The sequence below is a fragment of the Grampus griseus genome (assembly GCF_964374135.1).
Source record: "Grampus griseus genome assembly, chromosome: X".
Lineage (NCBI taxonomy): Eukaryota > Metazoa > Chordata > Mammalia > Artiodactyla > Delphinidae > Grampus > Grampus griseus.
Genome location: NC_138999.1, coordinates 93,059,614 through 93,075,907, shown reverse-complemented (window position 1 = coordinate 93,075,907; position 16,294 = coordinate 93,059,614). Strand labels below are relative to the sequence as shown.

Here is a 16,294-nt window from a genome sequence, read left to right as displayed (position 1 = left end):
TTTAAGGCAGGTTTAGAATTAGCCCCCTCTTAAGGGCTTAGTGGCAATTTGTAGTGGCCAGTACCAAAACTTTGCTTATTTAGTGTACTGAGTGTGCAAACACATACACTACTGTCCTCCACAAAAACCTCTCACCTACATAGATACACTCAGACACCTCCACCCACACATACCGGAGACACACCCAACCTTCCCATAGCTATACGCATATATATGCAAATCAGCACATATGCTAATTGTAATACACCTACACGGGTACTCACATACTTAAAAGAAGAGGTAGAAAGATCACGGCAAAGATATATAGGGTACAATATATCACTGTCAGAGGAGAGAGGCTGCTGTTTCTCTGGCCGTACTATTAGTATGAGCCATAGGCTAATTCCCCCAGAACTGGCCAGAGGTGAACGAACGCAAACAGGTTTGTGCAACAGATGAAACAGGTTCCAGTGAGAGCCTGCAGGCGAGGAGGCTATTTGTCACGAGAAGAATTTGGAGTTAATTCACTTGTCATATAGAAAAAGTGACCTGGTTTATTAAGGAACTTGCTAACTGTATAACTGTGTATAAAGAGACAAAGTCGTGTAAGGGGTATCTCCCAGATCCCTTACCTTGAGCTTCTCAAACCGATCATTCAGGGACGCGACCTGATGGTCTCGGTGACGCCCCACCAGTTTGCATAAGGCACAGATCAATTGGTCATCAGATACACAATACATGTTCACTTTCTCATTCTCATGGTCCAGGCAGGTGATCCCTCGAAGATGTGTGTCCGGCACTGGTTCCACCAGGCGGTGGCTGGTGAAAGGTTTCTTATTGGGGTGCGTGGCCCGCAGGCAACGGTCACAGTAGGAGACCTCGCAGGTGATGCATGTTTTCACTGCATCCCTTGGCGGGTCCTGCTCACAAAACTGGCAAGCAATTCGCTCACTAGACATGGCGCTGCTGGGCCTGTAAGTCCTCTCCCGGCGACTCTCACTTGGGGAATTGGGTCCACTAACGGAAGCCTTCTGGAAGCGGTCAATAATGTTCTGCAGAGTCACATTCCTCTTGAGGCCGTCCAGGCCCCGGTGGTTCAGTGAGATAACATACCTGCACGTAGGACACTGGAAAGCAGTAATGGGTTCAACGGATTCACCAGAGCTGCAGCTCGAGACCAAGATGCGATGGGCACAGCTGAAGCAGAGGCTGTGAGCACAAGGGAGCAGAAGGGGGTCTTCAAACAACTCTAGGCAGATTGGACAGGTCAATTCAGACTCCAGTGTTTCCATCTTTAGTGAAAATAATCCTGCTGAGGCATTAAGAACCGCAGAGGCTGGGCTTTCACCTGCAAGGAACACGAAGCAAGAGTCATTAAGCATTTCCAAAGGAAACGTGGATGTAGCATAATTACACACTAACCAATGGAGGTTTTACAGGCTGGATTCCCCAGGGATGCTGGAGCAATAAGAAAGTGAGCTGGGAATTAATCAAAAAGCCATTCTCCCCCTTTAAACCTTGTTTTTGACAAATGCGTGGGTTTATTTTCCTGCACTAATAAACAGAAACTAGAGGCCATCTCTGAATCCCGGTTTACTGACTCACATTCCTGTTCCAACTCACCACACTGGTGCGGATCAGTCTCTCACACACCCTCTCCACTGACATCTCTTGTCCTGGACTATGATGCACCTGAGGCCCTGCCAAATTCTCAGTCTCCATTCTCCAATATTGTTCTCTATTTTACTTCCAGTTAAAATACAGAGGCTGCTCCTATTTCACATCTAGTGGAAGGAAAACAAGGCCATATTTGAAACTAACTCTCTAGTTCTTGAAATGATCCCATTCTCAGAGCCTGCATAAAAAGAGAAGAGAGAGCTTTAGAAAAATGTAGTTCTCAGCACAGGATAATAAGTTCTTCCGATGTGTGAACTTGAATTACTTCCTGTTACCACACATGGAAATTTCTGTTCCATCCTATTTCTAGTAAACTGAGTTACTAGAGACAAATAGGAAAAATATTAAAATATAAAAAGTATAAAATATATTTTGTTGGTTTAAAGTGTTAATCTTATTTATAGGAAAGAGAAAGGCATCTTTTGCTTTTGAATAACTTTTGTTCATCATCTCACTATCACCGGAGACTCTCATCAGGGCTTGAAAGTTTGATTCCGCCACTGGTATTTGTTCAGGTTTTGTCATCTGTCAGAGATATCTGCATAGCCCTCTCACAGGAAACTTAAATACTGAGTACAATTATACATTGTGCATAAGTACAATAGATGTATCCCTAAAAGCTGTTTCTAAATCAAACCTTTTAAGTGCACTTAACTAACTAGCTATTTAATGGAAATCTATAGGAAATTGGACTGTAAAAGTGAAGAATCTTTTTGTAAAATGGTCACTCTCAGTTGGTTTGATAAGTTTGATGTTTGTATAACCACTTTTTTTAAAAGTGAGGTGTGTGGTGTTCTTATTTTACAATTTACAAGAGCTTGGAAATTGTTGGCTAGTATTTTGTAGCTTATAACATCTATCAGCATTCACCTATAGAGATGAAAAAGTAAAACAATTAAAATGTACATATATCATAGAATCTTAGAATTGGAAGAGACTTTAGAGATGATAGATTCCAACTTCCACTCAAAGCAGGAATATTGCCTTTGGTAGTTCCATTGGTCAAATTCAACATGTCCATAAATGAACTTGCTATTCTTCCCTGCCCCCCAAAACAAAACACCTGCTCCTCTTCCAATTTTCCCTATCTGTTGAATGTCACCATCCAAGCCTAGAAACCTAGGAGTTCTCTCACTGAACATGTTTATCACTTCAACCACTTGGTGGCTTCCAGAACATTCTGTTTTATTTCATTTACACATCTGTGTCTCCAGCTAACCCTCCTTGCTCCTTGAGGGCATCAACTATTTCATATTTTTATTCATAGTACAGTGCCTCACACTCACAGAGTATTTAAAAATTGTTAAATGAAGGATCCCTTCAAGTAGAGGAAGTTAAAAAGGGGCCTAGCATTTATTGAGTACCTCCTGTATTCTGAGTGCCATGTTAAGAACTTTACACACAATATTTCATTAAATTCTATCAGGAAGGCTGTACGGAAGGTACTAATACTATATGCATATTATGGTTGGGAAACTGGGGCTCAGTGTTATTAAGTAAATGAACCAGGAACACACACACCCAGAGCACTGGGGCAGTCTAATGCCAAGGCCTGTGCTCTTTCCCACACACCTTTATTTCAATCATCTCACCTCCTTCACTTGACAAATATCTTGACTATTTTACAAGAGGGCTTATAGACACCATGTTTCCACTTCTATTTGTGTCTCTCTGTGTCCCTCTGAGTTTCTCTGAATCTGCCTCTCACTCCTAGTCCCTTTCAGAATCATACCTCTTTCTTCTAGGCCCATCTCCACCTTACTCTGCATTTCTATTACTGCCTCTTCCAGAACTGCAGGTCTGCATTCCTCAGTGTCTGTGTTGGAAGCTACCTGGGAGAATCGAGTAAGGCCTCCTGCCAAAATTATAGTTGGTCAAGATGCATTGCTGATAGACCTGCCTCTGTGTTGTAACCTTTACAAAAACAATTAGAGTACCACAACTCTTCTAAATCTTAGGATCACGCCATATTAATTCTCCTGTACAGAGGAAAAGCTCTGCGAATTTTCCTGCAGTCCTAAAAGTTGTTCCTGACTACGTGAGACACTTGAACCTCACTATGAAACTAAGCTTAGGAAAGCATGCTATGGGTCAGGATTGCCTTGGATAAGGTCAAAATAGGATTTTTAACCAGGGATTCCTGAAACTTCTAGAAATGTTTAAAGGATGCTGTATGTATATCATATATACACTTTCACGGGGAGAGGGTTGTCCATAGCATTCAAAATGTTCTCAAAAGAGTCCTTGGCAGAAAAAAAGCCAAACATCAGTGCTTTAAAATAACTACCTTAACTGATTTCGGCTGTATAGAGAATAATATAAGATGGTTACACTCTGTTCCTTATGGTAAGTAACTTTTTCTATTATACTGTTTCTATTCTGTTTTATTTTACAATCTCGGGGAACTGAGTATTTTTGCAACTTCTCCAAACATCTGTTCATCTCATCTCTCATTTATGAGGCCACCTTGTTCTGGTCACTCCTAATATTTCAGCATCCTTTCAACCTATCTCCCATTTTCCCTACCTCCCTGATTACCTAAGCACATTTCCCCTTTAAATTTATTGTGCTTTTGCCATGTGCCAGGCACAACAACCCTCTAAAAGGCAGGTACTATTTTACAACAACAAAAAAGGTAATGTGTTCAGGGTCACACTTGTTTGCAAGTAGCAAAGTTAAGATTCAAAACCAGATAAAACTGAGAGTCCAAAAATAAACTCCTATATTTATGGTCAACTGACTTTTGATAAGGGTTCCAAAACCATTCAACAGGGAAATAATAATCTTTTTGACAAGTGGTTCTGGGATAACCGGATGCCCACATGCAAAAGGATGAAGTTACAGCCCTACCTCACACTATACATAAAAATTTACTCAAAATGGATCCACAATCTAAATGTAAGCACAGAAACTATAAAACTCTTAGAAGGAAACGTAAGTGTAAATCTTCATGAACTTAGGTTAAGCAAGGGTTTCTTAGATGACACCAAATGCACAAGTAACTGAAGAAAAAAAATAAATTGAACTTCATCAAAATTTAAAACTTCTGTACTATAAATGACACCATCAAAAAAGTGAAAAGACAACTCACAGAATAGGAAAAATATTTGCAGATCATACATGTGATACAGGTCAAGTATCTAGAAATACACAGAACTCTTACAGCTCAACAATAAAAAGGCAAAAAAATATTTTAAATGGCAAAGGATCTGAATAGACATTTCTCCAAAGAAGATATGCAAATGATCAGTAAGCATATGAAAATGTACTCAACATCATTGGCCATTAGGGAAATACAAATCAAAACCACATTGAGATACCACTTTACACTCACTAGGATACCTATAATATTACTTCACACACACTAGGATGGCCATAATTTAAAAACATAGCAAATGTCAGCCAGGATATAGAGAAATTGGGACCCTCATACATTGCTGGTGGGAATGTAAAATGATGCAGCTGCTTTGGGAAATAGTTTGGCAGTTCCTCAAAATGTTAAATGTAGAGTTACCATATGATCCAGAAGAACTGAAGATATGCTCACTCAAAAACTTGTACACAAATGTTCATAGCAGCATTATTCACAATAACCAAATGGTGGAAACAATCCAAATGTCCCTCAACTTATGAACAGATAAACAAATGTGGTATGTCCATACAACAGAATATAATTTAGCAAGAAAAAGGAATGAGGTACTGATACATGCTACGACATGGATAATTTTTGAAAACATTATGCTAAGTAAAAGAAGCTAGTCACAAAAGGTCACAGATTATATGATTCCCTTTATAGGAAATTCCCAGAATAGGCAAACCCATAAGAACAGAAAGTAGATTAGTGTTTGTCAAGGGCCTGGGTCGGGGGGCATGGGGGTAGAGGGAATGGAGAGTGGCTGCTAATGGTATGGGTTTTCTCTTGACGATGATGAAAATGTCTAGGATTTAGCAGTGATGATTGCACAGCTTTGTGAATATACTAAAACCCACTGAATTGTACACTTTAAAATGGTGAATATTATGGTATATGGATTTTACCTTAATTTTTAAAACAGATTCAAACCCACAATCCAGAGTGTGAACAAACACCTAACCACTATTCCATACTGTCAACTATGTAATTATGTACTATTTCTAAACTCTACTGAATTGCTTACTCCTTTCAATTGCTCTTCTAGGTTAGTGATTCCCTGTCTAGGTTTTGCAATACCTGGGACATCTCTAATGATCAATGGGTGTCAGAAAATTATCAGCTCCCAATTTTTTATTCATTTAAAAATGATAAGACTCCTAAAAAATATTTGACTCCTAGATCACAAAATACCTTTAGGAAGTACAGGAGGAAGTGGTAGGACAAAAAATAAAACAATGGCAGTGCTGCAACTTCAAAAAGCTTGTGAATCATTAATCTATGCAGAATTAGAGAATACACTAAGGATAAAGACAGGATGTAAACCTGGTAGAGTGTCACTGAATGACAGGCAATCATGAAGCTTTTGCCAGAAAACACAATGGTTTGCCATAAAAATGCACTGATGAAATGCCTAGGCGGGCAGACCAAATGCCATGTTAAGAAACAAATGCCCACATCCACATCCACTGATTTGTTCCCTTCCATATCATTTAGTTACTGCTGTGTAGTCAAATAAGGATGCTTATGTATTTGCCCTTGTTCTAGTATAAAACTGTTTCTGTATGGCTTATCGTCACCCTGCACCCCCCTTCAGGCTGAGACTCCTGAAAAAAAAGTTGATGAGAATAAACTTTAAGAAGGTATCATAAGACTGTGTGAGTAGATAGAAATACAAAGGAGGAGTTTTCAATGCAGACGATTAAAATAAAAATAATACATTCTGCACTTACAAAATGAAAGATTGATTTCAGCATTGCCCTTCAAATCCAAAATTCGGCTAACTCTGATCAGAGAGAGAAGTCATGATCTGCACTTGGCAGAATGCTATTATTTCAAGTGTTATTTGAACATAATTAAATGCCTACTTATTTCAACAGCTTATATTCCATCTAGTGTTCATCTTCCAGATCCACGGAACACGGGTCTGGGCTCTCATTACCTCCCTGAGGAGCCACAGTCTCCCTTTCTTCACAGAAAGACCATGAGTATAAAACCCAACCTGACCCCTGGGCTGTACAATGAGGATTCAGCTGGCTTGTAGAATTTACATTCTTCAGGATATTAACAGTAATGTCCCATGAGCTCTTCCTAAAAACACCAGAAACTGCCTCTCTGCCTTGGAGGATGAGCAAATGAGTCCTGGCTTAGTCTGATGTTCCCTTAACTGTAAAATGTCATTCAAGTTGGACTAGAATCACCAGACAATCTCTTTAACATGTGTTCCAGCTCTGACATCCTATTATTACAGAGCTCTTGCTATCTGTTACCACATAGGAAAGACACCTTGGATTACTGAAAACCAGCTCCTCAAGACACAAGTCTTATTTATTAGTGTGACTAGAAAGGCTGACAGGGCTTCCCTGGTGGCGCAGTGGTTGAGAATCCGCCTGCCGATGCAGGGGACACGGGTTTGTGCCCTGGTCCGGGAAGATCCCACGTGCCGCGGAGCGGCTGGGCCCCTGAGCCATGGCCGCTGAGCCTGTGCGTCCGGAGCCTGTGCTCCGCAACGGGAAAGGCCACAACAGTGAGAGGCCCGCATACCAAAAAATAAAAAGAAAAAGAAAAAGAAAAGAAAGGCTGACAAGAATGGGCATCATCATGAAAGGAACTGGAAATAAACAAAATGCATTACTTACCCTTGGCTAAGCCAAGGTGCCCAAGGACAGTGGCTGGTTTTGCCTGTTGTACTTCAAAGAAGATATAATGGGTGTTCCAGGGAACAACTAAAGGTGAGGAGAGTCCCATGGGAGTACAAACTAATGACAACACCTTTTGGAAGAAAAGGAAGACAACCAAATCCTAGAATACTATTAGTAGGAAAAGACCTCTTTAATTTCAGAAATGATCATTTGGGAACATAAAAGGCAACAACGCATAGAATTCTCACCCTAAAAAGATAGACTGAAAATAGAAACCCAGAAAAAAGAGGCTAGGCGGTCAGTAAGCATAATTAATAATAACAGTCACCTTACATTTGTGTACCAGTTTTACACTTTTCAAATGGTTCCAAAGCCACTATCTCATTTGATCCTCACAACAGAGCCTGGTTGTCGTCCTAGCTCTAAACTGAATTAGCTGAGTGATCCCAGGTAAGACATTTAAACTGTTTGGGCCACAGCCTCCTCATCTGTCAAATGAAAAATACCTGCCCTACCCATCTCACAGGCTCTTGTGAGGATCAGATGAGAATAAAATAAAATTATTAACTTGCTTTAAAAATACAGATATTCTCAACACACATTCACAGATGACAGATACAGAGCAAGTTATTAAGGAAATAGCACATGTTTGGAAATTCACCCCAAATGCATGGTTGACATAACGGAGGACAATTACACTCCCCCACAAGTTTTCCGGAGGGCCATGAGTCTTCTTGTGGTATTTATTATGCTCATATGTCTCCCCTGTTAAACTGGAGTCCCCCGCAAAGGGAAGAACTGTCTCTCTTCTTTTTTCTTAAGCTTTTATCACACACAGGGTGAGCTCAGGACTGGAGGTTGATTACAGACTGACAGCACCAGAGCCAGTTCCTGTCTAATAGGTTATTAAAGCCTACTTAATATTTTACAGTACATGGATTTAATGATTTTTTTAATGACTTGAGACCTATACTTTTTTTTAAAGATGGTTTTGATGTGAACCATTTTTAAAGTCTTTATTGAATTTGTTGCAATGCTGCTTCTGTTCCATGTCTTGGCCTTTTGGCCCCAAGGCATGTGGGATCCCAGCTCCCCCACCAGGGATCCAACCCATACCCCCTGCATTGGAAGGCGAAGTCTCAACCAGGGAAGTTCCTTAATGATCTTTTTTTTTTAATAATTAGCTCCTAAATCCAGCCATTGGCTATTTTATACAATATAGTCATCATAAACATTAAAAGGAATATCACAATAGCAGAACTAAAAGTCCTAGATCTGCTACAAACACAATAGATTAATCTAAGTAACCAAGAAATAGATTTACCAAGGTAACACATGATAATTGTCACAAATCATTAAGTATAATTCATAACACCTTTATCTTAATGCCAATTACACTAGCAGTTTCCAGATTGGAGAACAAACTTAATTTACCTACTGCTACCAGCACAGCTTTCCATCTATTCTAGGACTGCTTTTCCCAATCTGTTACCCAATAAAATATTTGTAAATTTTTTAATGTTCAGTGCCCCCCCCCAAAATGGGCAGTCATCTCTACTTCTACAGAATAAAACTGGCAATATATGTATGTAGGGCATGCTGTTGAGTGTTAGGCTGAGAGGACCCCAAGTTCAGGTCAGAGACAAGGGACAGAGAACAGAAGCCTATTTGAAATCAAGCTTCTACTCCCCTGGGAACCACATGGATCTTAGCAACACTGAACAAAGGGCTATAGACAAAGCGATGGAGGATTCTGGACCGTAAACCATTTTTCTATCTCTGGGCTGTATACATTCAGACATGTCACTGTCCTGCATTAGCACTGTCTACCATGCCCATACATTATACCCCTAACTGGGAAAACTGTAAATACCGGGATTTTCTGTTTCAGGAGGATTTTAGGTTATATAATGAATTTGTTATCAGATCTTCTGGTCTCTGTAAGAGGAAGATTCAGAGACTGGGGATGCTGTTCATCAACTAGAGGAGTCTGACCTGCAGGAAAGAGTCTGAGACAAAGCCCAAGGTCAGGCAGTCAGAGCTCTGCAGGGAGAAAAGAACCCAAGTAGAACAAGTCTTCCTAAGGATACTTTGCTAACCCACTTAGGCAGAACCAACACCCTTATTATGTATTCAGTTGAACCCAACACAGAGAAGGGAGTAGTGGATGTTGGCACATTACTCAAAATCCCTCCACCACCCATACTTTAACCATCTAGTAGTCTTAGCAGCTTACAGGATTTCTAAGGGCAATGCAGGAGCTGGGAGACTGTCAAAAAGAATATGTCTGGCTGTGATCATGGAGAAGGGGAAGATGGAAAAAGAGAAACTGTAGAAAGAGCCACAAACCTCCAGTGCCCACAGAAGACTCTTAGCAGAGTTTTAATTCATGAAAATGGAGACAGAAACATATATTGATCCTTGGAAGAGAAGGGAAATAAAAAGAGGGCTAGCAGCCCGTACAGAGGGGATCATTGGAGTTGGAACTTCTTGTCTCAACACCACTCATCTGGTCTTCTCACATGTTAGCATGATCCAACACACTGGTTGAGAAACACTTTTCTAGTCTATTTTTCACACTGCTCAGTGATGAACACAATGTTTGTTGAGAGACCTGAAATACAGACATTAGCACAACACCACCTTGGTACCCAAATTTCATTCATCAAAAAGTGAACAACTGTGAACTCTCCTGAACTGTCGTATATCCGGTATCAACATGTTACATGTCATATCTTGGTGATGCAATGCTCTAAGTCAAGGCACTCAGCCTAAGTAAGGAGGTGCTTCACAAACACAGTACCACATGTTCCCCTTTTGCACAGAAGAGAAGACCACAAACTTAATGCTAACTGGAAATGGAACACCCCCTGGCCTCCACTAGCAGCAGAGGACCATGGCCTAACAGCTAGACTTACCAAGACCCATAGAGACTGAATGACACACACACACAAGGCCAAGCAGGTACCTCTGAGAACAGCCATTTGAGACACGTTCTGTGCCTCCGCCCTGTCTTCACCTCCTTTTTAGGGCTGTCTGTCCCTGTTGGGAAAGAGAGAACCTGAGTACTAAGGGACAGAGTCAAGGGAGGACATTCTCTCCTCTTCACCAAGTAGTAAAGACATACTCCTTCTGCAGTTTCCTTCTCAACTGTCATGGTGTCAGCAGATTTCATGGGAGGAGGGATGAGGGAATGGACAGGCTCACTACCCACAGCAATTTTTGGACGCTATTATGAGACTCCACTGGCACTGCTTTAGGATATACAAGTTTGAGCAAGTTGCCCTGCACTTAGAGGAGGGATTAACTAAACCAATTTCACCTAAATCAGTTTGCACTGTTCAGATGATATGTTCATGAAGCAAGCAAGTCATTCTGATTTGCGGCAGTACTTCCCCGGGGGGTGGCCTTGCAAGGTACAACATGCTAGATGAGGAGTCTAGTAGTCACGAAAGTGAATGGGAGGGAAACAATTGCTCCTTCATGTCCCTATAGCCTCTACCCCAGCCCTGCACAGCCCCTCCCTGGCCTAATCCCGGAGCTGCAAGTAAGGAGGTAGGCCTTAAACAAGCAGGAGGCCAAGATACAAGGCCAAGGCTGCGGCCTTAGACCAGTCAACAGAGGATTCTGCACGCTGTAGGTGCTTTTAATAAATATTATTGACTCACCACTGCTAGATGCTAATCATGCTCAGGTAGCCATGACTAAAATTATTTATGCCACTTTTCAGTAGAAATTAACTACCTGACCCCATATGGGCTAAAAATTAGTGAGGTTATGTTTTCAAATGAGTCTGACTCAGATTGTCAGGTTGGAGTACATTAGATATGATTCAAGCCTTAGTGTAAAATAATCGCCAATTACTCTGTATGCCTACTTTTATGTATGTTTTCATTCAGTTGCATGTGCACGAGAGTAAAAAAAAAAGAAACAGACTTAGGACCAAAGTAGAGTGATATATTTGCCTCCCAAGGGGATTAATAATGGCAAGTGAGGGTTCCCAGTAAACTAGGGTTGCTACTTACACCCAATCTATTACCCCAATAAAAGGTAAATGAAGAACTTTCTTCGAAAAGTATAGTGCTGAGAGTTTATAGAACCCTTTCATCTTCAAAGGGCCATGCCAAGACTCACAATAGCCAGTACACAATATGATGCCTTTCATACAAGTGAAAGGTCACAGGAATGTCCTAAGGCCACAAAGCCAATGCAACATCAGATTTGGGAATGAACTCTCTGATCTTCTTGGCTCCTAGATTTGTATTTCAAGCACATAAATCAAGGTGTGAGGAACAATCAGGAGAAATCTAATTTACATTATATATCTGCATTAAGTTAATTGATTGGGCAGGAATATAGAAAAATAGCAAAGACTCTTCCCCCACCCAGGGCAGTGATCAGTGGAGAGAAGTGAAAAGGGGCATGTGAGGGTTAGGGGTAACCAGCCCGGGTAGAGTACGGAGGGAGTCTCCCTATTCAGCATTTCCCTTCTTTTGGAACATTGCCAGAGAACTGATTAGAGTACTGGGAGGGAACAGAATGGGGTTAAAGGCAGACCTCTTGGCCCAACTTGAGAATCTGAAGAATCAACTCACACACAGTAGTACTTGTCTATTTACATAGCCTCTAATATATTCCTTTATAAGGGCTCCTCTTCACAAACAACCATCACCATGCACCCTCCCCACACTCAGAAACCCTCAAAAAGGCAAAGTGGTTCACAAGCCAGAGGCTGCATGGCTGGGAGGCTGGGAGTGCACAGATTGATGGGGAGGAGTCCAGGGGACGGGTGGTTGGTGAGAGATTCGGGTGGGCAGGTAGATGTGTGACGACCACGTAGGAAGAAGGCGAGTGAGCGTGAAGGCGGGTAGGGGAGTGTGGAAGAGAGAAAGTGAAGAACCTAAGGACCCCAGGATCCCAATTTCCTGCTCCGAGAAGAAACACCTCCAAGAAATGCGCTGCATACGAAATGCTAAGTAACCTAATCCTTATCACCGAAAATGTTTCTGTAAATCTACTCCGCCGTTATTTACTTAATTCTTACGAGCCAGGAATGGAAAAACCCCACCTCTCCCGGGTTCAGTCGCAGCCTGTCCTGGGCACCTATAAGTTTTCCCTCTCCCCCACTGAGCTGCTTTCACAGCTAGGCCAGAAATAAGGAACCACCCAGACGGAGACTCGAGGATCGCTCCCCCGGCAGCAAAGGGATTAAGTTTCGCCGGGCCTTCCTGCGGGCAGGCTGTCCGCAGCAACCGGCTGCCGCAGCAGCCACCGCCGGGCGGCCCAGGGGCGCCGCCCGGGCCGAGGAGGCTGCCGGCCGCGGGAGCGTGGGAAGGCGGCGGTGCCCTTTCCCAGACTAGCACCCAGGCTCCAGGAGAGCCGCTCGAGGGGCCGCACCCGGCCCCACCGGGCTGCGCGGGAGGCCGTGGACCCGCCCCCGCCCCGCATCGCGGAGTGCAAACTCCGTCCCAGGAGGGCAGCGACGGGTGCCCGGGCCCCAGCGGCGCAACGGGAAGCCAGGGCCGGGCCGGGGCGCCCTCCGTCGCCGCCGCCACCTCGAGCCTCGCGGGCCCCGTCATCACGCCCCGCCGAGCCCCGGAGCAGCCTTCTGCCCGCGCCGGGCCCCGGCCGCACCTGAGACGCGGCCCGAGCCGGGGCCGAGCCCTGCGCCTGCGGTGGCGCTCGGCCCCCAGGGCCGCGGCGAGGGGGCGCGTTTTACCCAGAGCATTCCCGGCTGCCGGCCATGTCCTCGGCGCGCCCGAGGGCGCCGGGTGCTCGCCTGCCTCCTGCGCGAACTGGCTCGGGCTCCGGCGCGAGCTCCCCGGCCGCCGCCGCCGCCGCTGCCGCCGTTGCCGTCGCCGCTCTAGGCCGCCGCCCGCCTTCGCCGCCGCCGCCGCGCAGCAGCCGGGATCCGCCCGCCCGCGCGCCCCGCCGGGGACAGCACGGCGGCCGCCAAGCTACCGCGGCTGGGTCTCCCGAGACAAACTTAGAGTTTTCGCTCCTCAGTCCAGGGGCAGCACCATGACACCGCGGCAGCACCACACTGTCATTTCCGCCGCCGCAGAAGGAGGGGAAAAAAAGGCAATCCTGACGAAAAGGGGGATGGGGTGGGGGCGAACCGGGCTGGGACTGCCGCCCCGAGGGAGCTCTGGGAAGGGCCCGGCAGCACGGTGCTCGGCCACCTTCCCCGGCTCACCTTCCGCCGCCCCCGCCGCTCCCAGCTCCCCCTGCCCCTCCTCTGAAGGCGCGTTTACATGTTTTCTCCCCTGGCAGGAGTGACCGGAGAAACCTGAGCGAGCAAAGGCAGCGGGTGGGTGGGGTTCGGGCTACTACTGTACCTACCAGCTGATTCCAGCAGCCTTTTCTCCAGCGCCCTGTCATCTTGAAGGAAGACACACGGAGAGGGGCCCGAACGGGTGTGTGTGAGAGTGTGTGTGTGTGTGTGTGTGTGTGTGTGTGTGTAAGTAAGAGAGAGAGAGCGAGAGCAGAATGTGTGTGAAATGCAGAAGGAAGGCTCTGGCCAAACTCTTCTCCCAGCCGCCAAGCCCCTGGTCCCACAAACCCCCAGATTAGAACAACGAAAAGGCGGTTGCAACCGGCAGTGAGAAAAGAGTGCCTAGGTCCACCGCACAGGTCCTCGGGCGAAGCTGCTCTATGCAAAGTTAACTACAGAGTAAAACAAAAATAGTGGAGGAGACAGAAAAGGGCAGACAATTGAAGGAAACCCAACCCCTCTTTCTTTTTACAAAGGGAGAATGGCTGTGTTTTATTGGCCTTGGGCAGAAGTTGTGGGGATGGATTAAAGCCACCAAAATTTAAAAACAAAACAAAAAAAAATGGGAGAGAGAATACGGCTTCATTTACACATTCAAATCCTTGATGGACAAGAGGGTCGTTAATAAGAGGACAATGGGACAGATGCCAGCCATACAGGTATTCAATGTCCCTAATAAGCTAATTGGTCCATCTGGAACCCAGAAGCGCTCATTGGTCTGGAGTAAGCCCTTGGGCTGACCTGTCATTGTCTCAGAGACCACTGCCCCACTCACGAGGAGGGTGGGAGAGGGAAGGAGGAGGCCCCAGAGGAGATTCTGGAAGGGGAGAAAAAGGGGAGATGAAAGGGAAAGAAGTGAGAAAATGGGAGGAAACAACCCCCTCTCACACAGGCCTCGCATTACCTTCCATGGGAATGATTCCAGAAAAATTAAGGTAATTCTGGGTGTATCCCATCAGAGAACCAATAGTAATTAGCCAACACCCCTGTAAAACAATGTGCTAGGACTTCCCTGGTGGTGCAGTGGTTAAGAATCTGCCTGACAATGCAGGAGACAAGGGGTTCGAGCCCTGGTCCGGGAAGATCTCACATGCCGCGGAGCAACTAAGTCTGTGCGCCACAACTACTGAGCCTGCACTCTAGAGCCCGCGAGCCTGTGCTCGGCAACAAGAGAAGCCACGGCAATGAGAAGCCTGCGTACCACAACGAAGACCCAAGGCAGCCAAAAATAAATAAATAAATTTATTTAAAAACAAAACAAAACAATGTGCTAGAGAGTACTGAGGTGGAAAGGAAGGCAAAAATCACAACCAAGCTATCCTGATGAAAGTCTGGCCCTGAGAGAAGTAAAAGAGTCACACCAAAAGCACAGGCGAAATAGACAAGTGGGACTACATCGAACTTAATTTCTGTGCAACAGGAGAATCAACAGTGAAAAGTCAAGAAAGGAGAGAAAATATTTGCAAACCATGTATCTGATAAGGGGTTAATATGTAAAGAACCCCTACAACCCAATAACAAAATAAATAACACGATTAAAAAATGGACAAAGGGGCTTCCCTGGTGGTGCAGTGGTTGAGAGTCCGCCTGCCGATGCAGGGGCCACGAGTTCGTGCCCCGGTCCGGGAAGATCCCACATGCCGCGGAGTGGCTGGGCCCGTGAGCCATGGCCACTGAGCCTGCGCGTCGGGAGCCTGTGCTCCGCAAAGGGAGAGGCCACAGCAGTGAGAGGCTGGCATACCGCTATAAATAAATAAATAAATAAAATTTTAAAATGGGCAAAGGACTTGAATAGATATTTCTCCAAAGAAGATATACAAATGGCTAACAAGCATATGAAAAGATGCTCAACATCACTATTCATCAGGGAAATGCAAACTAAAACCACAATAAGATATCATCTCACACCTGTTAGTCTGACCAGTATTAAAAAAACAAAAAACAAAATAGTAAGTGTTGGTGAGGATGTGGAGAAATTGGAACACTGTACACAGTTGGTGGGAATGTAAAATGGTGCAACTGCTATGGAAAACAGTAAGGAGGTTCCTCAAAAAATTAAAAATAGAACTACCATATGATACAGCGATCCCACTTCTGGAAATATATATGAAAGAATTGAAAGCAGACCCTCAAGGAGATATTTGCACCCCCATGTTCATTGCAGCATTATTCACAATAACAAGAATTAAAAGCAACCTAAATATCCATGGAGAGATGAATGGATAAAGAAAATGTGGCATATACATTCAGCGTATATGCACTGAATATGGCATATACATTCTGCCTTAGAAAAGAGGGAAATCCTATCATATGCTATGACATGGATGAACCTTGAGGATAAATATGCTAAGTGAAATAAGCCAGTCACAGAAGGACGAATATTGTATGATGCCACTTATAGGACGTACCAAAAGTAGTCAAACTCATAGAAACAGAAAGCAGAATGGTGCACGCTAGGGGCTGGAGGGAAGGGGAGGGAAGGAGTTGTTTTGTGGATGTAGAGTTTCAGTCATGCAGGACTGGGGTGAGGGGCTCTGGGGAATCTGTTGCACGACAATGTGCATGTGGGTGACAATATGGTATTGTACACTT

The 16,294-nt window shown here is 44.4% G+C and overlaps 1 protein-coding gene across 3 annotated transcripts in view; it reads right to left on the bottom strand.

The window, feature by feature from the left end:
• The window catches only part of MID2 (midline 2), a 104,861-nt gene extending 91,034 nt beyond the window's left edge, over nt 1–13,827 (bottom strand). The window contains exons 1-3 of one of the 3 annotated variants that reach the window (XM_082681440.1): nt 13,771–13,821; nt 10,397–10,470; nt 612–1,327 (exon numbers count right to left, since the gene is read on the bottom strand). In XM_082681440.1, coding sequence (XP_082537566.1) covers nt 612–1,327; nt 10,397–10,412 — 732 coding nt within the window. In that variant the 5' untranslated portion in view covers nt 10,413–10,470; nt 13,771–13,821. Of the gene's footprint in view, nt 1–611; nt 1,328–1,602; nt 1,695–10,396; nt 10,471–13,770 lie in introns of those variants that run through there. The other 2 variants (XM_082681441.1, XM_082681442.1) reach the window with 2 other exon arrangements.
• Between the last annotated feature and the right edge of the window lie 2,467 nt (nt 13,828–16,294).